The following is a 25,744-nucleotide window of genomic DNA, read 5'->3' as shown; positions in this document are numbered from 1 at the left end:
AGCCACGGGGACAATTAGCAGACACTGGATTTGCTAGAGCCAATTTGCTTTCTTCTTTCCACATCCCAAGAAATGCCAAAGCTGCTGGCTATGCATGAAGTAATAGTTGGATAATGACTCGACTGACAGAACCAAGGAGAGGGACCTCTCTCTCAAGTTCTCCCCAACCCAGAGAAGGTTCTGGAGACAGAACAGCCAGGGCACATGTCCCGCTGTGCACCCCCAACCCTCAGAGCGTGAATAACCATGCAGACGTGCAGACACATGAAATATACAGAAAAGGTTACAGGATATCAGGAGCCAACGAGCAGCCCCAGACAATCACCTAGATAGGACGTGTGGTGACAGAGCAGCCCCAGTTCTTCATCTGAGTCAAGACCTGAAATAAGATTTAGAATTTTCCTATGAACAGGAGTATCTCTCTGTACTTGAGAATCTCGGGGGCCCACAAAATGTGGTTATGTGAAGTAGAGTGTGTGTGTGCGATGGACCAGGGGAAACCCTTGAGAGCCAGTATTATGTAACTCCAATGCAATAAGGTGACACATTTCATGTTTTCACTGTTGGTTGGAAGCAGTGTTGTAGTGTACAACAAAGACACGTGGTATGCCATACACACATGGATCCAACCATGAGCATACACAACTGTGGGCTTACTTAAATGACTCACTCCACAAATCCACAGAGAGTGCTGGTGAGAGAGATAATAGCTAAGTAATCTCACTAGAAACCCTTAAAGGAAGATCGGAGGGGCACAGTACTTATAGCAGTACTACCAATGGTCAGTATGACTACGATGCCTTATATTAGCACAAGGACATTTTTATTCTTGGCACCAGGAACTTAACATTCAATGTTTTAAGAGGTAGGAAGGAAAGGGAATAGAATAGTCTTAAGAATGGGCGCCAGACTGGCCCGGCTTCGGGGGCTGAGCGCAGACCAAGAACAGTAATCCAGAAATGCTGAATGGCATGCAGAAAAATAGTCTGTTTTTGAATCACATGGAAGTGAGAACCAAGCAATCTATTCAATGACCACTTCACCCTCATTCCCTGGAGTCTCTCTGCTTGGTTTCTGAGCACATGTATGTATCTACACTAGGAATCTGAGGTATACAGCAGGTGTGTTAGTGCTGTGGCGGTCCTTTTCCTATGAATCGATTAATGCTGGAGAGACTGCACTTGGGTCCGTGTCAGGGGTGCTCTGTTCTTAATTTACCCCACTCTACCTCCCTCTGGCTGCTGGACAAGACTCCTCATGAGGCTACCTGCTTATTTGCTTTATGGCAGATCATATACTTCCAGTTAATTAAAAAGGATGGTGACATTGAAGCTGCCAGGAACATATGAAGGAAAGCCAAGGCGCGGGCTGTGGCCATGGTACTGAAAGCGCCATCAGTGCCCTGACAGAGGCCTGGGTCCTCCTGAGTGCACCCAGCTACTGATCGCATTGAGAGTTCTCCATCCACGTGGCTCCTTTGCTAACACACCTGCCCTAGGCAGGCAGATGTCTTTCAACTAACCTTTCTGTAAAGTTCCACACATCAAATCTTCTGTAAGATGATAAACATTATATAACTATACTTTCCTGAGAGAGAATCATGTTACCAATTTGGTACTGCATAGTAGGCTTTTTGCATAAAGTAATTTGCAATTTAATTAAGGTCAACAACATAATTGGGGCCCTGCCAACTTCTACATATGTGACGTGCACAGCAGAGCTGGGGGCAGAATCCTGGCTGGGCTTGAGCTGCTCTAGGGGCTGGGTGGAGAGGGGAGGTCTCGGCTGCAGTGGTGTCCAACATAACCCTCTGTTCTGTAAAGAGCCCAGAATATGGGAACATGTCACATTTTAAAAAATCATTAGGAGACATATTTTTATTCCATAGTGACTTTAGCTGCTGACCAGAAAAGGAATGGAAAAGAAAACAGGTAAAAATTTGTCTAACTTTTTAGGAGTTTCATTGACTCATCCTCGTTTTATGCAAGCCAGTGATAATTCAGTTACGTTTCTATCTTTCTTAATATATTTAGGTTTGGTGGTTAAGTCTAAATACATGGATGAACACGCCTTAGCTTCCTTCATCTGTTTTTACCTTAATTGATAAAATACCCACATATTTAACAGAAACAGAATTTGCTATAGGCAGTCATTCAGACATTCCCTAGGGAGAAATAGGGTCCTACTGGTCAGAAGGCAAGAAGCCAAAACTAGAGTTTTGCCAGCAATGTAATTTCACAAACAGGATTTCACTTTGGATTTGAAAAGCTTGGGAGGCTGAAATGCAAAGAGAATGCTAATTGATTAAGTACAGACACCAAACTACTTTATAAAATAGCTAATCTTAGAGACAGTTTCCAGTGGAAGCTTTATGCCCCTACAGCTTATTTCTGTGACAATAAATATTCAATAATCAAGCAATTACTGAGATAGAACCAAATGGCATGAACAAAACCATCAGAAAAGACAGGCAGAAGAGTAGGAGCTTCATATGCATGGTTACGGTTGGTCCAGATCCCATCACCCACACTCCACACGTGCAGCCTCTTCGGTTTTCTTTCCTGTTCTTTCCAGTGTGAGCAGATCTGGCTAAGGTGGAGTGCTGGGCATGGCTGACACACAAAACAATTCATCCTTTAAAATAATCTCTTAAAAAAACTTATTTCAGGCCGAGGCGGGTGGATCATGAGGTCAGGAGATCGAGACCATCCTGGCTAACACGGTGAAACTCCGTCTCTACTAAAAATACAATAAATTAGCTGGGCATGGTGGCGGGTGCCTGTATTCCCAGCTACAGGGAGGCTGAGGCAGGAGAATGGCGTGAACCCAGGAGGCGGAGCGTGCAGTGAGCCGAGATTACGCCACTGCACTCCAGCCTGGGCCACAGAGCGAGACTCCGTCTCTCACACACAAAAACAAAACAAAACAAAACAATAAAAACCTTATTTCAATGTCAGTTTCTTATTTTTAGTACATTTAGCACTAAACAAGAAGATGAACAGTCAACAGGCTATTCCATATTCTAGAGTCAAGATGGCAAAACGGATGACTGTAAGTCACTCCCATGACCCTGTCTAGGATTCCTGAAGCACTAGGAACATAAGGCCAAGGCTGGATTGGTGGGGGTGAATGATCCGATCAACGTGTCATGTCTGTCGAGCATAAGGCCAAGGCTGGATTGGTGGGGGTGAATGATCCGATCAACGTGTCATGTCTGTCGAGCATAAGGCCAAGTTAGATTGGCGGGGGTGAATGGTCTGATCAATGCGTCATGTCTGTGGAGCATAAGGCCAATGCTGGATTGGCAGGGGTGAATGGTCTGATCAACACGTCATGCCTGTGCAACATAAGGCCGAGGCTGGATCAGGTGGGGATGAATGGTCTGATCAATGCGTCATGTCTGTCTAGGGTGAGGAATAGGACGACAGTGACTGCCCCAGATACATGCCAAATGGGACATTCAAGTATGAGGCTAGATTAAATTAAACATATTTCCACAAACAAAGCTGTTCTAATATGTCTTTGTTACAACTACAAACTCAAGACAAAGTAGGGTTTTGTAGCTACATGTAGAAAATTAAAAGTTTTGATTCTGACTCCTGTGCTTATTGCACTGCAGAAAATTGACTTAACTGGCCACTAGGAAAGGAAAAAAAAATGCTGCACTATACTATTTTCCACCTAAAATTCTCTGGTTTAGACTTTTGGAAGCCCATCCATGCATGTAGAAAGATAATGGTCTGGTATCTGCCTATGAGTAATTAACAAGAAAAAGTCCTGAAATTATTCTTTATTTAAGAAACAACTATTGCATTGGCATGAAACCATTTTAATTTACTTTTGAGATAATTTAAATGGATTTACTATTCCAAATTTGACTTTGCATTTTTCATCCATGTAGTAGTCATTTTTCTTTCCATTTTTTTTTTCACTAATTATGTTACCATTAGGAGTTACTCAGTAAGTCACATTTTGTTTACACTTGTATACACATATACACACACATATTCTCTCTCTCATACACACAGTGGTCAAATGTCAATAACTATAACAACTTTATCAACTTTAAGCTGAAGCTTCATAACAGAAAAAGTTCTCCACAAAAAGTGATGTTTATTGTGCTCTGTTTAAGAAGCCAAGGGCCTAAAGAACATAACAAATTAAAGATACAGACTTTGAATTTTTGGGAAATACGGTTATGTGGAGCATTTCATTGCCACAGTGGTGCCTGGCATGTGAACTGTGAACTCTGCATGTGTGTTTCACACTGATATTTGTGTAGGAGCACACACACATCCATGCTCCCAAACAGCTACAGGAAGATGGCACTCTCCACTACCAACTGGGGAAGTGTGGAAACCTAGGAGGACAGGCCTTCGTGGGGCAGCAACGTGGAATCCAGAGTCTAAGATCATCAGTTGGTCATTTTACCTTTGAAGCCTGTGTTCACTGAAAACAACATTATCCATTCAACAAATGCTAAAAACACACCAACTGCCTCTTTCTGATATTCTGATGAATGAGAGATACTTGAAATCCTAGAGATTTTGAAGAGACTCCACTTCCCTTCCCCAGCTTCACTGTGTGATCCATAGCCAGGTTTTCTAGTTGGGTTTATTCCCATTACCATGTTTAACCGGGGATGAAAGCCATTATGTACATTATCAGGTACCCCCAAACTTGACGTGATTCTACATAACAAAGGGTATAAGCACTGCAGGCTGGCAAAACTATGATCTTATTGAACTAGATAGACCATCAATTTCACTTAGGAATACTGACATGTAAGAAGGACATGTCTTGCCCTCCAAAAAACAAAATAACTGCATACATTAAAACAAAGTCTAAAATGTGACTCAGTCAGCTTTTCGAACTTGATCTTCACAGCATGGGGGAGGCACAGAGCATCCAACTTACTTTTACCTTTTTAGACCTATGAAGGACTGTGTGTGTGTGTGTGTGTGTGTGTGTGTGTGTGTGTGTGTGTGTGTTTAGGTATTTGGGTAGAGATGTGTTACTTGATCACTTATTAATTTTTTTAAATGTCCAATATTTTTCTATTGGAAGCTTTTTGATTCTTTTTAATAATTTTCTGTCAGCAAATTCTCAGGAATTAGATTTCTGGTTAAAAGGTGGGTACAGTTTTCTGGCACTAATAACATACTATCATATTGCCTGAACAAAAAGATGGATCACTTTATAATCTTTATAATGATACCAGCTGTGAGTATTCTTCATAGCTTCCTAGAGCTACTGTATCATTTTTCATATTCAAAAAGTGTGAGCTGGTAGCTCATTATTCTTTAAATTTACATGTGTGATTGAACATTTTTCACCTTCTTATTTATTGTGTATTTGTCTTTTGTGAAATTTATATTCACATACCTTGACCATTTGTTGACTGTGGGTTTGGTGCTTTTTTGCAGGGTAAGTTCGTTTATGTACTTTAGGTATCCTGGTTTTACCTATCACAATCACATTCTTTAGAAATCTTTTCCTAAAGTCCAATATTTCCTCTTTTATTTTAACATTCTCTTTCAGGTTCATAAAAGGTCTAAACATTTAAATACCTTTATCTGACCATATTACATTTCGTATGTTCTGTCACTACTCCATAATTAAAGCATAATCTTGCTTCCAAAAGTGTAATCTTACTTTTACTTTTTCTAAAATTGGCTTTTTAAATACCTAAATCCAAATGGAATACATAAATTCCTTTCCCATGTAACTCTTAAATATATTCAGATTTCTGTCTGAGCTCTTAATTTTTCTTCAAAAAATCTTACCCCTATTGAGTTATTATGCTGTTTTAATTATTATTAAGTTATAATAGATCTTTTGGTTGAGTATCATTTACCTATTTTCCAAATGGAGGTAAATTTAGTTCTTTAACTATTTTTCTTGAAATTGCATTAACTCTACAAGTTAATCCAGGAAGAACTGTCATCTTTACTATGAAGCTTTCTATCCATTTCTAGTCTTACATATTAAAACTTTTCAGATATCAAAGTGTTCCTTGGAATTCTCTCATAATTCTGATGATGGTTTACTTCTCAAAGAACATGTTAATTCAATCTTACTGATATATCTAAGGTGTCCTGTGACTATTACAGTGGAAAGTTGTCTGCAAAGACAGCTGTCAACAACTCCTCCCTCCCTGTGTGTACCTGCCATTTCTTGCCATCTCCACCATCAAGAGGTAGAGGTAGAGTCTATGTCACACCCCTGGAATACTGGCCTTGTGAACTACTTTGGCCTAAATAGAATGTGGTAAATATAATGTTCTGGGACATCCAAAACCAGGCCTTAAGACATCACAGAGCTTCTGCTTTTGCTCTTCTAATTCCTTAAGCCCCATGTGAATAAATACAACTACTCTGCTGACAGCAGGGGTCTCACTAGGCCTCAGCCATTCCAGACACAGACAGGTGAGTAAAATCTCCTTAATGCTCCAGATTCAGTTGAGCTCCAGCTGCATACAGCTGCTTGAGTGACCCCAGCTAAGATCGTATGGAGCAGAAGAACCACCCAGCTGAGCCTAGTCAACCCAGAGTATCATGATAAATAATAACTATTGTTGGAGGTGGTTTGTTAAACAGCAATAGGTAACTAAAAAAAATTAATAACACTTTGAAATTATGCTTATAAAAGTATATTTCAAAATACCTAATTACCTATTTTATAATCTCTAATTAAACTTCATTTTGATCTTTTGTATTTTCTACATATAAAACTCTATCTAAAATTTCTTACCTCCAACATTGATCTCTTTTTCCTTTGCATTCCTTGTTTAAATGTCAAAAATTCCAGTATAAAAATTAAAGGCACAGTCTCAAAGAGTACACTTGCTTAGTTTCTGGACATAAGCAATCTGCTTATAAACATTTTCTATTAAGTACTATGTAACCATTTAAAATAGATATCAGCCTTTGGGGGTATCTCTCAAATCTTAATTTTTAGAAGAAATAGGTTCTAATTCTATTAGATATACTTTTTTGGGACAAATTGATATAGCTTTTAATTACTTCACCTACTGTAACTTTTTCATTAAAGTTTTTCTTTTATTAAACTAAACTCTTGCCAATAACAATAATCTTTTCAATTTACTGCTGAATTTCATCTAAGCTTTCTTATACTAATATTAAAGACTGAGATTGTCTTATAATTATCTTTCGAGTGTGTATGTGTTTATCAGGAAAGAATCCTATCATGCAATTGCAGTGACTTGTTATTACCTCCAGGATAGGAATGTTATTACCTCTCCCTGCTTCTGAATTTCAAAAAATATATATATAAAAGGGCATCATTACTCTGAAACTCTGAAAACAATTAACTGTAAACTTATTATTTTCAGGTAATATTTGTTATTTGGGGATATTCTTGGGTGACTTTTCCAATGCCTTCCACACTTTGGCTTTTGACCATTTCTTATGCTCTCTGCCATGTTTTCTTTCAAGAAATAATCTAAGTACCTTATCCACCAAATGTATTCTTATATAGCTGCTTGACACTCCTTAGTAATTAAAAAAACTCTATGTCTCTTTTTTAAAATGTCACCCAGAGAACATATGAATTAGAAAATACAGAGGACTGAGATTCACATGGCACCAGAAACTGGGGGTTAGGGTGGTGTACCAGTATTTTGTGCAGAAGGAACCAACCAAGTAGTCTGCCAAAGTTTGCAGAAAATTAAGTGATCAAGTGCATCATCTCAGACCATTAGAGTAAAGACAGAAAAGTAATTTTCTGGGTAAATAAAGAGCCCCAGAACTGGGATCAGCCAAGGTGGGCAGCTTGTGTGTATGTGCTACCGTGAATTAAGAAGGGTGTTCCGAGCTTGCATCTCTAGATTGTCCTTTGACAGGTTTCCTTCTGCCTCTACAGCTAATTACTAATACTTTACATTTATATGTTTAGATTTACACGAAACCAACTTCTTGAGTAAGGTCAGGGACTCGTCTTGACCAGATTTTATGGTTCAGGCTGGCCTGGTTTGCATTATGGTGGGGAGTGCAAGACCCCAAATGATCACGAGGTCTTCATAATCCAAGCCAGGGAGAAGCAGTAACATTCCTATCCTAGAGGTAATAACAAGTCACTGCAGTTGGTCTGGTGTTTGAAGGGTAAGGCAGAACCCATTGTCCTCTGCAGGGAGATGGCAAAGTTCTGCACAGGTCATTTTTGTCCCACTGTCTTTTTCTCATGTTAACTTAACCTTCTTTCTAATATGATTCATTTGTACCTTTTATGTTTTGGATCAAATTTGCTATTGGTTTATCAATACTCAAAGAAAAACAGAGGTTGTTAGTTTTATTTATAAATTGCAGTGTAATTTCATTTGCCTTTTTTTTTTTTTTTACAACTTATTTCATTCCTTTATGTGTTTTTCTTTCACAGTTTTCATGGAATCTTTTTGAAGTACAGTGAAGCTGGTTAATTTTCCCTGTTTTTCCATTGAAATAAATATTTCTGAAACATATTTTTCTTAAAGAACTACCCTCTCTCTGGGTGTAGTCCAGATTTAGGTAGGTGTAGTCCAGATTTAGGTGTAGTCCAGATTTAGGTAGCATCTTTTTCATGATCCTAAAAAAATTGCTCTTGTCATATTCATTAATTCTTCCCAGCATAATTATTATTAGAGTAACATTTAAAACTTTCTAAATGGTCAGATTTTTGTGTTTTGCTTCTGTTTTTCTCATTTAAATCTATTATCACTGCCTTAGGGTCAGCAAGGTGGTCTGGAAACATGGCTCCTTACTGGAGGGAGCTTACTGAGTCCTTGTGCACAGAATGCCTGGCTCTCACCCACAACTATACTATTTATTATGGTCCTTGCACTAATAGAGTTTAAACATTTAAGTTGTCATGATTTGACAGCTTAATTTGGTGCCTCTGCTCTATTTTTAAATGGTATAGTAAAATCTAGATTCTTAAACTCGTGTCCAATGTCAACTTTAGCCCTTAAATGAAGGTGAACACATCATATGCCAAGATGTGTAGCATAAATGAGGCAGACCAATGGGGGAGAGGCAAGTCTGCCAGGGATCAATTACACTATTGGATTTTATAGGGATCATGGGATCTCAATCCAATAGGCAGGTAAATTCCATTTTCCAAGCCTGTTTTCAGATATACTGATGGAAATATGCGCACAGGATTATTCCAGGGAAGACTGAGGCAATAAGCCTTTAGAACCGCCTTTGTTAGTTTGTAGCAATGACATAAACAAGTACACGACATGTTTCACGCTATCTTTTCTTTATAATGTTTACTCTAGCTCAGAAATGGCCTTGAGAACTGGTACAAAAAGAAAAAGTCATGAGGAGGGCAACTGGGTTATCTACCTGAAGACATTTCTCTTTAAAGTGCTAAGGAGATTGATCACACTCATCACCACCATGCAACTCAGGAGAGAGGGCAGCAGGTCACTGGGATGCAACCTGAGGCAACACTGATACAAGGGAATCTGATTAGCCAAAGGAGGCACACATTCTCAACTGAATTTTCATAGGCTGGCTACTGTCTCACCATGACATGCCACCCTATGGAGTAGCATCAAAAATTAAACATGGCATTAACTTCTTCCACATTATTTTATCCATCAATGTTAAAGCTCAGATAACCAAAGTCTTCTCCTTTGGCAAATAGAATACAACACTATTTTCTGCTTAATTTAGGCATCCATGTACCTGAGGGCACTGCCTAGGGAGAATTTCCATGTCATACTTTTTCCCTTCTGTGCCAACTACCACCTATACTCTTACTTCAGCTTAGAAATAACTTGTTGATATCAAAACCACAGAACTAGAGGTTTAGGACTAGATGAAGCCTTCCTTACAGGTTCTTTGGTTCTTCATTTTATAGATGAGAACACTGAAGCCCAAATTAATTCAGCACATGTCCAAAAGGATTACTATTTAACATTCACCGAGTTCATATTTGTAAAAGACCTACAACAGTATTGGGACAAAGTGTGGATGTCACAGTAGCTAAGTGACTTGTCCAAAGGCCTATGGCCCAGAAATGGCTGAAGTTATGACCAAAATCCCTAAATTCATCATTCAGTCCATGCACCATTTTGCCTTCTCTAAGCCCCTGAAAAAATGCATTTTCTAGCCGTCATTTTATTCTGAAGGAACATTTGAAAGGGGTGGAAGGGAACCAAGTAAAGACATAAATGAAGGCAGATACAGACATAAGGTGATAAATATTGTTTTAAATCTGAAAGGTGATCACAAAATGCAAAAGGATCTAAGACGTTGAGAGCTGTGATATGGGTTGGGATAGTTCTGGGTTGCACAAACTGTGCATATTGAATACCTACTTACTCCTCATTACTAGCGTTTCTCATTTGGTTATCTTGATATGTATCTGATAAATACAGATAAAATAATAAAAGAGGCAGCCCTCCCTTAAGAAACTCATCTCTTAAGAGACAGGCATGTGAAAGAAGCAGAATTCAGTGTGTTAAGTACTCTGTGGATAGTTACACAGTGAGGCCACACAGAGATCTGATCTCTGGTCTTCTCTCTCCTGGGGCAGAAAGATCTGGTCAGAGAGAGAGACTGTAGTGTGTAAAAAACACCCCAGAGAAAGAGAAAACGGTGTTACCTGCTCCCAGATTGCTCTGGACAGAGGTAAAGACAGTGTTCCTGTGCTCTGGTGCTGGGTTATGTACAAGCAAGTGCTAGAAGCATGGGGAGCCCAGGAAACAACTAGACCACCAGCCTGGGGCTTCTAAAATATGCAACTAACTTCTGGTAACATCAGAGAATGAAGGTCTCCCCACAAGGCAGACAGGGCTCTTCTGAAATTTCTACAAGGAGTGAGTGGTTTATAAAGAAAGCAGTCTCGTTCCTTCCATTTAGGGAGCAGTGAGCGCATATTCATGTTGCAGAAGCTTCCTCCTAGCAAGCTGCCTTTTACCTACTTCCCTCGTGTCCACCTGAGAGTAGATTCCAACTCCTGTTCCCAGAGGCTCAGGACCAGAGGCACTGATACCAACTGGGCAGAGCAAAGGCACCACTGGGCCTCCCTAACTTGTTAAGCTGGTCACAGATGAGGGGCAGTGAAACCTCAACCTTCTGCATTTTGACTTCAAATGCACCTCCCCTCCTGGGAAAAGAATTTGATTTTGTTTCCTGAGGCCTGGTGTCACAGGTGATGGGGCTGTGCTAGCAGAGACTGAGAAAGGAAGAGAAATGGGGAGAAAGAGAAGGAAGGGCCCTTAGGCCTGAGAAGGCAGCAGTGGACTCGGGTGCCTCCAGGATGCTGTGACTTGGTTACACCATGAGAGTCTCACAGAACGCAGGGTGTTAATGCCTACTAAAATGATCCTGCCTCCTTTGTCAGTCCCAGCTGTCAGGTTCCCCAGTGCCAGAGCCTGCCATCGTAAAAACTCACTGAAAGAATGCAGCGGCAAAGGGCAAAAAGTCAAGTCACGATCCCGAGCGCCACAGGTTTACATGGCATCACCGCGAGGTCCCGAGGCTGCACGTGAAGCAAGCATCTTCCTTGTTTTGTCTCCCTTTAACTGCAAGCTGGACAAAGGTGTTCCTGAAGGGGAAGCCTCAACCAAAAATGACAGAAGACAGTGTGGCAGCTGGATGGCTCTTAGAGACTGGCTAGCCCATCTACCCTCACTGACCTGCATGTAAGAGGAGGAAGGCGAGGCCTCGACAGGTAGAGACACTTGCATGGGTTGAGCCGATCATGCCAGAGTCTGTGTTTATACCAAGTGACTGGACTCCTCGGCCTGTGCTCGTCCAGGTGAGCCCAGCAGCTCCCGCCTTCTAAATGTGTGCCCCACATTATACCTCAGTACGCTATGAGGAAAGACACAAGGTGCTCCCCATACAATCGCCTCTGCTTTTCAGATAGGAAATGGAGGTCCCACCCAGGTCACAGATGGTGCCAGAGCTAGAATTCAGGTTTTCAGATTTCTTGGCTAGTGCTCCTTTTACTAAATGACATGGTCTCCCTTAGGAAACATCCTTAGTTATAGCCCAAGCCAGCCTCTGCTTGTTTTCATCATACAACAAGGCTAAGGATTCAAAACTTTAATCAGACGATGGGAGACAGACGCGCTCCCCTAAGATGCCAAACAGGCCCTGCAGGAAAGGACTCCCAGGGTAAGGGGTGAGACCAGAGGCTGGTGACTCTTTACCTTCAAATGCCCGTGCAGCGTCCACGAGGTGGGTCCAATCTAACCCTGTGGCTGTGTCCGGGAGGGGCATCAGGCCAGGGTCTGCGCACTTGGACTTATCTGATAAGGACCCATCGGAGAACCAGAACTCATCTAAACAGAAACAAAACCAGAGAGTCAGTCAGTCAGTCACAGCACGGGCACCATCCCAGAGTCAGTGAGTACACAGGCCCCACTGCCCCTCCCACAGTCAGTGAGTACACAGGCCCCACTGCCCCTCCCAGAGTCAGTGAGTACACAGGCCCCACCATCCCTCCCAGAGTCAGTCAGTACACAGGCCCCACCATCCCTCCCAGAGTCAGTCAGTACACAGGCCCCACCATCCCTCCCAGAGTCAGTCAGTACACAGGCCCCAGCATCCCTCCCAGAGTCAGTCAGTGCACAGGCCCCACTGCCCCTCCCAGAGTCAGTCAGTACACAGGCCCCACTGCCCCTCCCAGAGTCAGTCAGTACACAGGCCCCACCATCCCTCCCAGAGTCAGTCAGTACACAGGCCCCACCATCCCTCCCAGAGTCAGTCAGTACACAGGCCCCACTGCCCCTCCCAGAGTCAGTCAGCCAGTACACAGGCCCCATTGCCCCTCCCAGAGTCGGTCAGTCGCAGCATGGGCACCACTGTCCTTCCTGGAGTCAGTCAGTCACAGCATGGGCACCACCGTCCCTCCCAGAGTCAGTCAGTCAGTACACGGGCACCACTGTCGCTCCCAGAGTCAGTCAGTACACAGGCAGTTCTGCTCCTCCCAGTGAGTCAGTCAGCACAGGAGCCACCATTCCCCTCCCACAGTGGCCAAGATAATTTTTCCTGCTCTTAATGGAAAAAGAAAACACGAGGCTGCAGTTGCCCAGAAGGGATATAGCTGGAAAAATGGAGGTTTGTAAGCAGCAGCCGAGTCTGTACTAGTGAGAAGTCGGCCAGCACATAAGGGCAGGGAGATGAGAATCAAGCCTCTGTACACTATTGTAATTTCACGGTTTTCTTCTAGGGGGCCTGAGTACAGCCAGGTCTGACTGTTGCAGGATAAATTCTCATTTGCTTCAGGGGAGACTTTCCTCTTTTTAAAAGTGTTGCAGGCTTTACGTTGCTGTAAGAAGTACTGGAGCAATCTCCATCCTGATTTATAAAGCTTACGGAGGAACACATCTAAGCTGAGCACCACAAACTTGAGATGCTTCAAATACCAACTGATTATAAAAATGTAGTAAGACTAACTTCGTTTTTATTGCTACTTAAGATCGAGGATGTTATTTTATATACAAAGCACAAACATAGTGGTTGGACTACCTTTCTGACTTAATAAGATGGTTTTACCAATGGCGGAAGCAGAAAGCACTCACCCATCGTGTATTCAATGTTGAGTGGTTTTCCTTTGGCTATGAATGGACCTTTTCCATTTCTTTTTCTCCTTAAACTCTCATCAAGGTACTTAAGTGTTTATGTCATTAATAAGATTCGTTGTTAAGAACTTATTATGCATCTGAGGACAAGTTCTAAAAAGGCTTCAACTGGACTTTCTTTAATGTGCTTTTCTGAACCTGCCCAGAACATTGCATGCAGCTGCTTGTGAACACATCTGACTAATTAGACCAATCAAAATAATGACCACCTGGCTGTCTGAGCCTGCAATTATGTTAAGTAAGGGGGCATAATTAACCAAATGCACCTGTAATTTTTATTCCCACATCCTTTTGGGTGGCTGTGAAATGCTGGCATCGGGACTAAGACAGCTAGTAAATTTGGCCTTGAAGGAGACTGACAGACTTTTGAGACTCTGGACAAATGCAGCTCTTACCGGATCTCTAACAATTACAGCTACACCAATTTTCCATGCTACCTACCACCTTTAGAAGTTGGGGTAATTTTCCACCTAATTATTCCCTGCCTTTATTTTGAAAGGAACTTAGTAATGGATATATTGTCAACATTGTTTCCACCCTCCCTTCTCCACATGCTCTTCTTTGAAACAACACTGGTTCTTCCTTGTTCTACTTGTTCTGTGTGTGATGTGCTCGTCCTTGCCAAGAGGTTAACCAGCAGAGGAGGGAAGCAGCAACACAGGAGTGGGAGGTGGGAAGGAAGGCACTCAGCACTCACTGTTTCCCAGGAGCATCCTCGCTCCCTGCTGGGCAAAGGCTGGGCCGAACTGACTGTCAGGTCCTGTCTCAGTTGCTTAGGAAGAAAGGGTTCCAGAAAGGTAAAGAAAGACCCTCATGCAGAAAGGTAAAGAAGCCCAGGAATCTTCCTTCACTTAAAAAACACTTTCTTCTCTCTCTGCAACTCATATGCTGCTTTGCTCAAGGCAAGTTTTCTGCACCAAGTATAAAGAAATTACATATGGAGGCAGCAATTACTTTTGTCACTGATTTCCACATGGCTGAGCTCTTCGGGAAACGGTGCAAGAGTGGCATAGCTCTGTGAGGGCCACGGAGGTCAGGCAGGCTGGAAACTGGGCCCACTGCAGCACTGTCCTCCCTCCTTCCCTCACTGGAGGAGAAGCATCACAGAGTGGAATGGAATTCTATTCAGATATACGAACATTTCTACAGAAAGTACATTCTGTTCATCATGTTTTACTAAGAAATGCCAACTCGTGAATTTTCCTTGTGTTTGTAAAGCAACAATCCACTCCAGCTTCCGGCATTCTTGAAGGCTAAAATCAAGCCTAACGCACATTCTACGTGCTGTCTGCTTTTTCCCCTAAGATCACTACACAACACAATCCTTACTTGGTGATAACAGGAGACAAGAAAAGAGAAAAATAACACAGTAGACAAGAGGGGTAAAATCCAACGAGAACAGAGGGGACGGCGGCCAGTCCCCTGACTCACAAGCTGGGATGTGAGATTAATGTCCCTTGCTTCCCCTTCCCTGGTCCCTCCTGTAGCTGTGTGCTCAAAGAGCCATCTTTCCCCAGTACTCAATAGAGTGGTTTCATGACAAGTCTTGGGTGAAACAATTAAAGCTTTGACAATTCCTAAGCACCTCTAAAGTTCCTGATACGTGGCCATTCATAATTTTGCCAAGGCGCAAACGTGAGTGTTAGTGGCCCGGAGTGTGTGAGAGGGCCCAGCTCCCCACAGAGCAGCCCAGCCAACCAGCTCTGAAGATCTCTGCCCACTGCTCCTGCCCAATGCATGTAGAGACCACACACTGAGTGGCACTAATGGCTCTGGGATCTGAGATGGTCTTGGGGTGTATATTTCACAACCAAAGGCAAGCCCAGGCAACCCCGCACCACTTTTAATCTGTATGGCTGGCAAAGCAGAGAGGAGAAGCAAAGGACATTTGTTGGTGATATTTTTTCTTTATTACAAAATATTGTCCCCCCCTCTCCTCCAGTGGTGAATGGGACTTCTATGTGATACTGCAGAACTGGCAGAGAACGTTAGCACAGATTAGATGTATCCTTTCCTCTAGGGTTTATCTGGAGCACTGTCCACTCAGCAGTCTATCCACAATGTATTTGATAAGTGACTACTGCCTGCCATGTGATGGGGGCACAACAGTAGGTAAGGCACGCAAGGCCCTGCTCTCGTGAAGCTTTACATCAAAGACAAGACAATAAATGAATAAACAAGAAAATACAAGGAGTGATTAAGTCTTCTGCAGAAAACAAAACAGGGTGATGTGACTGTGAAGCTTGGTGGCACATTTGGGGGAGGGCTGTCCAAGGAGGGGACACTTGGCTGAGAAGCAAATGATGAGAAGCTTCTTAATGAACAGCATAGTTTAGAAATAAAAGCTGTGAAAAAAATGTGGATTTAAAGCTAAAATCCATCATTTTTCCATAAGCAGGAAGAGCCTCATGTTAATGGAAGTCTTGTCAGACGAAGAAAGAGCCACCTGTATATCTCCATGAATAATCAACATGAAAAACAGACATTTTCTTTTCCATTGATTAGAATATCATGTAACCGGGAAAATTTACTATTGTTTTTGTTTTTTTTGAGACTCTGACACAGTCTGGATGTGGTCCCCTCTAAATCTCATGTTGAAATGTAATTCCCAGTGTTGAAGATAGGGCCTTGTGGGAGGTGTTTGAGTCCTGGGTGGATCCCTCATGGTTTGGTGCTCGTGATAATGAGTGAGTTCTCATGATAGTGAGTTCTCGTGAGATGTGGTTGAGTGTGGCATCTCGCCATCAGCTCTGTCTTGCTCCCTCTCTTGCTATGTGATACTCCTGCTCCCCCCTCTACCTTCCATCATGACTGTAAGCTTCCTGAGGCCCTCACCAGAAGCTGAGGCCAGCACTATGCTTCCTGAACAGCCTGAAGAACCAAAAGCCAATTAAATCTCTTTTCTTATAAATGACCCAGCCCCAGGTATTTCTTTACAGCAATGCAAGAACAGCCTAACACAGATTCTAAATCTGCCAAAATTATTTGCAATACTTTTATCACTCCCCCTATCACCCGGATGATGTTTACTGAGCATCTACTATATTCCAGGAACTACTGGGTACTACCTCAGAACCTAGGGACAGAGTAACTAGTAAGACACAAGTTCTATCCTCAAAGAGCTCTGTCAACAAACAGACGAATACTGTTGGTCTGAGAGGGGTTTGGATTAAGATACGCATAGTGCTGGCTGAGTACGTTGGCTCACACCTGTAATCCCAGCACTTTGGGAGGCTGGGGTGGGCAGATCACCTGAGGTCGGGAGTTCAAGACCAACCTGGCGAACATGGTGAAACCCTGTTTCTACTAAAAATACAAAAAATTAGCCAGGTGTGGTGGCACATGCCTGTAATCCCAGCTACTTGGGAGGCTGAGGCAGGAGAATCGCTTAAACCAGAGAGGTGGCAGTTGCAGTGAGCTGAGATCGTACCACTGCACTCCAGCCTGGGCAACAAGAGCAAAAGTCCGTCTCAAAAAAAAGGTATACACAGTGCAGACCTGGAGGGGCACGGGCAATTGATCACCTATGCTTTGTGATGCCACAGTGGCTGGAACCGTCTTGTCTCCTCAGTTGTACGGTTTTATATGAAAGGCACCATTTGCCTCAGGTATCAAAGCCTGTTGTTTTAAATCCAGCTCTCGCAAGCCTCAGGAGCCCAAACAACTCTTCTGGCCAATTAAGACAAGACCGTGACCTCTTCAGTTGGGTGGCTGGCTCGCTCCCAGGTGCCAGTCCAGGAAAGGGGGTGGCACAAGTGTGGGACCCATTTGCAGGCTCCCCACATGGAGCACGGTGACCTCCTGGCATAACAAGTTTCTCACAGAGTTTTTCCAAATGGAAACCTGAACCGATTTTGCATATGGTGTCACATACTAATGTCAAAGATGAGACATTTAGTGAGTAGAAAACAATAGTAACTGAATTTAGTTCATACCCATAATACTTCCTGGGAATTCTCAGGATGAGTTAAAAAACAGGAGCGAGGGGAGGACACTGTCTTGAAAGCATTTTTTGGGCACAGTTGGGTAGATTCCATCCTACCTCACTTCTGGAGAAGATGCTTCTCTGTGCTCATAATTCTTACTGCCCATGTTGCATACGGACCTAAGTCAGCCTTTCAAGAGACTCATGAATACTGAAATGGGGGTAATATCAGGGAACCACTGCCTGCGCACCTGCTCTGGCTTGCGACATTGATCTTGTGGCTGCCTGTCTGTTTACCCAAAACCTGAAATCACAGTAACCATCTTTACTGAGTCTGAGTTTATTGCTATTATTATAAATGCCAAGGAGCTTCCCAACAGCATTTCCTGGCGGTCAGATATCTGAGGTTTCACAACTACACTTTTCAGAAACCAATGTTTATTACAGGGAAGACTGAGGACATTTGAAAAAAGAGAAAGAAGTATTACACTGAATAATACTGCGCAGTCAAATACTGAATAGTCAAAACCCTGTTTGCAGGTGGATGGACACCTTGCCATGCCACCCTTGGCAAAGAATTCTTCTTCTGGTGGTTGGTAGTCCTTATCATCTACAACACAAAACCACTGAGGCTACACGTGTGGTCTGAAGCAACACGTGCAACTATTACATTATAACTAAAATACCAGTTTATTTTATTTATTCTAAACTCTCTCACCCTCCCACTTTTTAACTTCAAGGGGCATTCTTTGTGATGTGCGTAGGTCAGAACTATAGGATTTGAAACCACACATAATTATTCTCTATTTTCATTTTTGAAATCTAAGAATTCTCATTAGTCCATTCTCAAAAGAAGATTTCAGAGTTTTGATCTCTGTTCCATTAAAAAAACAAAAAATGATCTTTAAGCCGGTGAGCCTGCCAATGTTTGGGACTGTGCCGAATGAACCCAGGTGTCTACCTGCCAACGAAGAAAAGGAAAATATGACTGCTATTCAGTGTCACTGGTTATCCGGCCTGTGAACTGTGTGTTCAAAAGCCCACTCTCATTTTTTTTTTTTTCCCCCATCTGGGCTCTTAAATAAATTTTCTTCTGCAATCTACCAATGACAAAAACAAAGGTCCTAAAAGCAAGGCAGAAATGTTTCAGAAATATTCTCAACTGCTGGATTAGGTGATATTTGCACACCTCCAAGTTGAAGACATAAAGATACAGCATTTTTCAGTGACTCCACAGGAAATATAGATGAATCATGACATGAATTACATCCAAAATGAGCTTAAGTATGAAGATTAAGATCTTAGTCTCAAGAGAAGATTGAGACAGATTCAAATCTGTAACTTTTAAAAGCTAAAAATACCGGAAAGAGAAGCCTGTGACCATGATAATTACATGTAGAAAAGGTGCAGAGATGAGGTCTTCCAATATTCACTGGGAAGAGATGGGCAGTTACTGGTGCTTTGCCCTGCAGCCCTCCTTCCACATTACATACAAAATCTGATTGAGTCTCTCCTGGTGAAAGATTCTCTTTCCCCTAGGAATGCTCTATGTTTTAAAGTTTAAAAGAAGAGTATCTGCGCTTTCTGAGTTTTCTGCCCAACTCTATCTACACAGCAATTTAAAACCATCTGGAACCAAACTCTGCTCCAAGTTTTAAAGTGAAGCTATGTCTCTCTGAGAAACTAAGAGAAACTGCTGGGCACCTTCAAATATTCCTCATTTCTCGCTCAAAGACATCTTCTGGGCATTAACACTCACATTTCAGCTTTCTGGGCTGCTCTAGTTTTTGACTGTCAAACTATTCTTAAAGAGTGGTATCTTCTTAGAGAGGGTCTACAGAATGGCCAGAAACCATGAAAGGAGGATTATTAAAACCTGTCTTGAGTAGATCTTAATGGTGCAAAAGTGATACATACTCGGTAGAAATCATAATTCAAATTCTGAATTTAGAACTTTTCCCTGGCTAGTGATATGTGGTATGACACTCTGTCGCAATGCTGAACCGTGGCAGTGAGCCACAGCTCCCAGTCAGTCACGAGATTCCGTGGGTAAATAACTGATACTGTATGATGGACTGTGTTGCAAGATGATTTTGCTAATGCAAGTGTGCTGAGCATGTTTAAGGTAGGCTAGGAAATGCTATGATGTTCAGTAGGTTAGGTGACCATATACATGGTCAACTTACAATATTTTCAACTTATGGTGGGTTTATCTGGACATGGCCCCAGCGTAAGTCAAGGAGCATCTATAATCATATAGGCGATTGTGGCAGTCAGAAGGCCAGGGAACCAGAGGCCTCCATACAACTAGAGTCTAGAAGCTTAAACTTTCCATGGACAGGGGGGTTGGAAATCAGAAGTTTTTAGGGGAATAGACTTCAATACAAATTACCTCCAGCTTTCTGATTTACATGTTGTTAGTTCATCCATCAAGCCTAGAGAACATTTTCTGAGTAGTTTCTTAAGTATAGCTATTGGAGGAGATGTATCACCAAACAAGAAGGTTTCTTTAAAGAACAGCAAATGGCAAGGAAAACTCCTAGTGCTTTTTCTAGAGAAGTAAAAATGAAGACAAGTAAGGCAGTTTTCAACTAGGACAGTGAATGAACAGTGTAAACCTGACTGTTTCCTAATTGTGCCTTTGAACACATTAAAAAAGGACACAGTTCTCCAGTATATGACTAGATAAATAAACTACAGTACATCTAGATGATGCAATATTATTCAGCTGTAAAAAGAAATGAGCTATCAAACCAAGAAAAGACATGGAGGAAGCTGAATGCTTATTACTAAGTAGAAGAGGCCAGTCTGAAAAGGCTGCACACTGTGTGATTCCAACTATACAACATTCTAGAAAAGGCAAAACAATGGAAATGGTAAAAAGATTGGTGGTTGCCAGGAACTAAAGGGGAGGGAGCGAAGAACAGGCAGAGCACAGAGGAGTTTTAGGGCAGTGTAACTACTCTGAATGATACTGTAATAGCGGATACATGTCATCTTACACATTTGTAGAAACCCATAGAATGTACACCACCAAGAACGAACCCTAATGTAAACCAGGGCCTTTGGGTGATAACGACCCGTGCATATAGGTTCATCGATTGTAACACATGTACCACTGCCACTCTTTGAAGGCACGGGGAAAACGTGTTGGGGGAGGTATACGGAAAATCCCTGTACTTTTTGGTGTGAACCTAAAACTGCTCTAAAAAGTCTATTTTTTTTTTAAGTGAAGCTAAAAAAAAAAGGACATATATCTTTCACATGGAAACAAAATGAAGGGTAGAACGTAAGACAAACATAACACACGCACCACGAAGAGTTCACAAGCACACTTCAAACACTGTAAATGAACTAATGTTTGGAGGAAAATAGAGTTTACTGGTTTTACAAAAGCTTTTAAGAGGACATTAAAGTTACCTCTTTACAAAAAAGGGAAAACAGCTGGAGAAATATTAGGACAGTGGCCTAGGTCTGTCTGACCTTTCACGTGGTTGTCAAGGTTTCTTCATTTTAGGTAAATGGACTCTTTATAACCGGCAGGTAATTATGTTACTTAAAGAAATAGATTAGGCCAGGCACGGTGGCTCATGCCTGTAATGCCAGCACTTTGGGAGGCCAAGGTGGGCAGATCACGAGGTCAGATCGAGACCATCCTGGATAACACTGTGAAACCCCATCTCTACTAAAAATACAAAAAATTAGCCAGGTGTGGTGGCAGGTACCTGTAGTCCCAGCTACTCAGGAGGCTGAGACAGGAGAATAGTGTGAACCCGGGAGGCAGAGCTTGCAGTGAGCCAAGATCGTGTCACTGCACTCCAGCCTGGGCGACAGAGAGAGACTCTGTCTCAAAAAAAAAAAAAAAAAAAAAAAGAAAGAAATATATTAAGAATTTTATGAGATAAAGTTCATTTCCAATTATGTTAAATACTAGATACATTATTAGAACTTTGATTTCGTTTAGCCTGGGACTTCTAATTGTATTATGAAGTTTGAATTGGTTCTAAAGATATTTTCTGTGATGAAATGAAAAAAAAACTTGCCAATGAATATATTTCTGATTAAATTCCCATTCTTTCTGTACAATAAGAAATAACTATGTATAAAGGAAATAAGGTTAACATATAAAAAGTGCCCTTAAAAACTGACATTAATGAAGACTTGACACTATGTAAAAATCAAAGATTTTTAGGATTTGAAGGAAAATCGTCTAGAAATCATCAGGTTGACCTGTGACTAGTAAATTGAAGTAAGCGGGGACACAAGAGAACACACGTCATCTGCACAGGAACACAAAGCCGCCCACGGGTAAAGCCCAGTGTACGAGCCAGGTCTCCCGAGGCACATGTGCCACCTCCCCATCTCCAGTACTGAACTGCAAAAAGAAACTGAAGGCTAGAAAAGCAGACGTCCCTCCTTGCTGTCTACCCACTCGAAAACCCACTCCTTACATCGGACTTTTCTTTCCTTTTTTTTTAAAATCAGGCTTTAGACATTCTTTTCCTTTATAGATATGATAGTTGAGATATGATGCAGAAGTCACTATTGGACTTGACAGAAATATCTAATATGAGTTTCTCAGTTGCTTTCAAAATAGGTAGTGTTACCTAACTTTTTCAAAATGTCCACTCTGGCACTCTGGGGCTTTTATATTTGAAAATTATTTAAAAGAAAAACACCAAATAATACACATTGAATAAAAACAAAAACAAACTCCCAAATCACGCCACCCTCAGAGCCCAGTGAGGCAGGAGTTGTGCGATCAGCCAGCCTCTCACTTACTTCTCAGGCTCCCCATGCTGGGTGCGGGGTGGGTCCGCGGAGGCAGCGTGCTGTGGTAGGGTGGGGTGGTGCTGAACAGAATGTCGTTGGGCAGTGCTTGGTCAAGCATGGAACTCCGGGAACTGCCAAAGGAGGACCCCCTCCTGTTGCTGCAGATGCTCTCGTCCGACAGCGTGCGGTAAAGCGACCTCCTTGGAGACAGGTTCCCATAGAAAGAAAACTAGGGTTTAAACAAGGTGAGAGGAGGGAACAGACATTAACAAAACGAATGCACGGGGCTTGTTTGACTAAGTCCAGTGGTTTCACATACTATTGTGATAGCCTCTTTGAGTTTTCTCTCTCAGCTCAGGAATGCCAAACGCGGCAAGCAGTTGATCAAGGCAAATGCACCAGGGCTTGGATGTAGTTATTAGATTTTATGTTTTCCTCCTTTGACATTCTATGAAATATCGTCATGACTTAGACATGCACAGCTTTATTAACTCTGAAATGTTAAATAAAACCTCCATAACCTTATAGCAGTGAGAGTTCCTGGAATTATATAAGGTTGCCATTTAAGGCAATAGTTATTCAAAGTCACACATAATACTGGTTTGATTTTAATTTGAAATGACTACATTGTAATATTAGGCAATTTCTCTACCAATCAACTACATGTGAGGTTCAATCTAATCCAAGTAATAATAAGACTAATTTTGAACACTGAAGCTTTGTAGGCCGCATAAACATGTTTCAAAAAAACAGCAGCAGTCCACTAAAGTCTTACTGTCCACTTAAAAGTATCACTTGCGGTCAGGCACGGTGGCTCACGCCTGTAATCCCAGCACTTTGGGAGGCCGAGGAGGGTGGATCACAAGGGGCAGGAGATTGAGACCATCCTGGCTAACACGGTGAAACCCCATCTCTACTAAAATACAAAAAATTAGCTGGGCGTGGTGGTGGGCGCCTATAATCCCAGCTACTTGGGAGGCTGGGGCAGAAGCATGGCGTGAACCCGGGAGGCGGAACTTGCAGTGGGCAGAGATCGTGCCACTGTACTCCAGCCCGAGCGACAGAGCGAGACTCTGTCTCAAAAAAAAAAAAAAAAAAGGTATCACTTGCCAAAGTCTGTATAACTGTTGAAAATTGAGTTACAATAATGGATCATAACCAGACTTAAATGAACCATTAAAATTATTGTGGTGTTTAATTACAGATAGGGTAAGAAAAATTCTTACTAAAGAAATGAGTGGTCGAATACTCAAGAAAAGTTAAATCAAATTTGAATTTTCAACTACTTCCTTTGCATACTGAACCACATTCCTTTTAGGTAAACAATAGTAAAAGCCAGAATGTTCACATCAAACAAAGAAACGGCTATTTACATTTATGAATGTAGCAGTAAGTCTAAAAATATTCCTATTGTATGTGTTCCTTCCATTCTGTCAAGTCTTTCCAACTGATGAATGGTAACTGGAATGTGTGTGAGCTACAAAGTTAAATTTACATCATGAAAAGAAGGTGATTTGTCTTAGAAGAAAAAACACATGTCAAGAAGTTTAACCCTCCAGAAAGAAAAGCTGTGTACACTCTCTGTACAACAGTCTGCCTTTGCATCCAAGCTTATACAGTATCATGTACATGACTCGATACAAGTTTTTAGAAAAGACTCATTCTGATGGAGTTCTTATGGGATTCCCTCCTCACACACCACCAGCAGGTTCTTCAGAACTTGATTACAGGCATATTAGATTAAAGCAGCTTTGCAGTAGTGTCTAATTAGAGTGTTGTTCTAAAAACACAATTAGGTTAATTGCGGAATTGTTTTACTATAGGGAAGACAGAAGTACAAAGACCTGCAGTTTACCCTGATCATGGTCAGTATGGCAATACCTGATTTCCTTTTCCTTTTCACATGAACAAGAGGGAGTGCTGGATTAGAAGTGACAGACAAGGACTCAGTTGCTGACTCTGGCACCAAGTATTTATGAAGAGTTCACATTTCACCATCTGGGGCCTCAGTTACTTGCTAAAAGGGGTGATTGGGCTAAATCGCCTTTATTAAGTCCTTTTTAGTACTTTGAATTGTTTAGCAAAGTGGCTTAAGAGATTGTAATAATAATGAAACTAAAGCCAATAAGCAAGCTAACATTATCGAGGGAGTACTACATTGTGAATGACAAAGGTATGCCATTGAACTTGGGGTTGTGGTTTATAAGATTTAAGCATGGCCTTCTCTATAATTTCTGCATATCTCTAAACGGCAGTGTGCAAGTTCCAACCCTGTTTAAAATGCCCAGCAGTGTGCTGTCTAACTCCACTCCACTTCTGGAACAGGACTACATTTCAGAACAGATAGCTTGGAGCAGAGGCTAGAGGTCTGGAACGAAAGTCAGGCGGTGTGAATTTTAACAGCTACTGTTCACGATCACCAGTTCTGTCCAGGAGCTGTACCGGGCTCTTCTCACATGACTTCTTATCTTCACTGTAACTTCACAATTCAATTATTATGATCTCCTTTTTTTCAGATGAGAGCACTGAGGTCAAGAGGCCAAGTCACTTGCATAAAGTCATGTAGCTAATCATTGCTGGAGCCAGGATTTGAGGCTAGGCCAGCCTGACTTTTAGCTCTATCTGAGATTTTAAAAACAGCCTTCTTAACCTCTCCCAGGCTCCCTTTACATACTGATAGAATCAAAATTGACAACAGTCAACTATGTGCAGTGAGTCGTTGGTAGGGTCATGAGAGATGAAGCATGTGGGAGTACTCTGGAAACCCTTGAGTTTCCTTTAGACTTTTTTTTTGTTTTCAGCTTTTCTGGTAACTTCAAAGCTCCGTAAGTCACTAACCTTTCTTCGCCCCTCCTCCACTAAGGGGCTGTCAGGAAGCATCAATTTCAGAAAATCTTCTTTAGACAGAACATGTTGAGTCTCTGCAACGGCATCTCCCACTACTGTCTGATGCTGAGCTGCTGTGGACATGACATCCATCTCACTATACATCCTGTTGAAAACAATCAGAACGGAAATTAAGCCTATTTGTAAAGTGCCTGTAGTGGTAAGAATTAAAACCTAGTAACCAGTTTCAGCAACCACAAATGCATACAAACAATTCTTAGGTCTTTAAAGTCAGTTCACTTTTGCTGCATTTGCTCCAAATTCCCACGCCATGTCACATTTGTGAAATGAGCTCAACTACAAAGTTAGATTCCTGAATAATTCAGACACAAATCAGATCGCCCAGGATGAAAAAAATACATAGCCAACTTTTAAAATATGGCTGTGTTTTCCCTTTCCTAATCTGTATCAGAAAACACAGTTTCAATAATTCATCAGAGATTGTCATACGTCTTTTGATACAACCCTTGTGTGCTCTCGCGGCTGGACAACCAGAGCCCCGATGGCACCCAGGCAACAGAGAGGAAGCCACCCGAGGGAGCCTGGGGTTTAAGACTGAT

General features: G+C 41.9%; 1 protein-coding gene across 14 annotated transcripts in view; it reads right to left on the bottom strand.

Moving 5' to 3' along the window:
* The window catches only part of SIPA1L2 (signal induced proliferation associated 1 like 2), a 231,018-nt gene that overhangs the window by 5,793 nt on the left and 199,481 nt on the right, over positions 1-25,744 (bottom strand). For 11 of the 14 annotated variants that reach the window (XM_077998594.1, XM_077998606.1, XM_028849678.2 and 8 more), the window contains 4 exons: positions 25,137-25,290; positions 22,308-22,527; positions 12,167-12,298; positions 326-379 (listed from right to left, as the gene is read on the bottom strand). In XM_077998594.1, coding sequence (XP_077854720.1) covers positions 326-379; positions 12,167-12,298; positions 22,308-22,527; positions 25,137-25,290 — 560 coding nt within the window. The remainder of the gene's footprint in view (positions 1-325; positions 380-12,166; positions 12,299-22,307; positions 22,528-25,136; positions 25,291-25,744) is intronic. The other 3 variants (XM_028849685.2, XM_077998635.1, XM_077998628.1) reach the window with 1 other exon arrangement.

This window comes from Macaca mulatta, chromosome 1 (genome assembly GCF_049350105.2).
Source record: "Macaca mulatta isolate MMU2019108-1 chromosome 1, T2T-MMU8v2.0, whole genome shotgun sequence".
Taxonomy (NCBI): domain Eukaryota; kingdom Metazoa; phylum Chordata; class Mammalia; order Primates; family Cercopithecidae; genus Macaca; species Macaca mulatta.
Note: the sequence above shows the minus strand (reverse complement) of the source record. Positions and strands in the feature narration are given on the sequence as shown.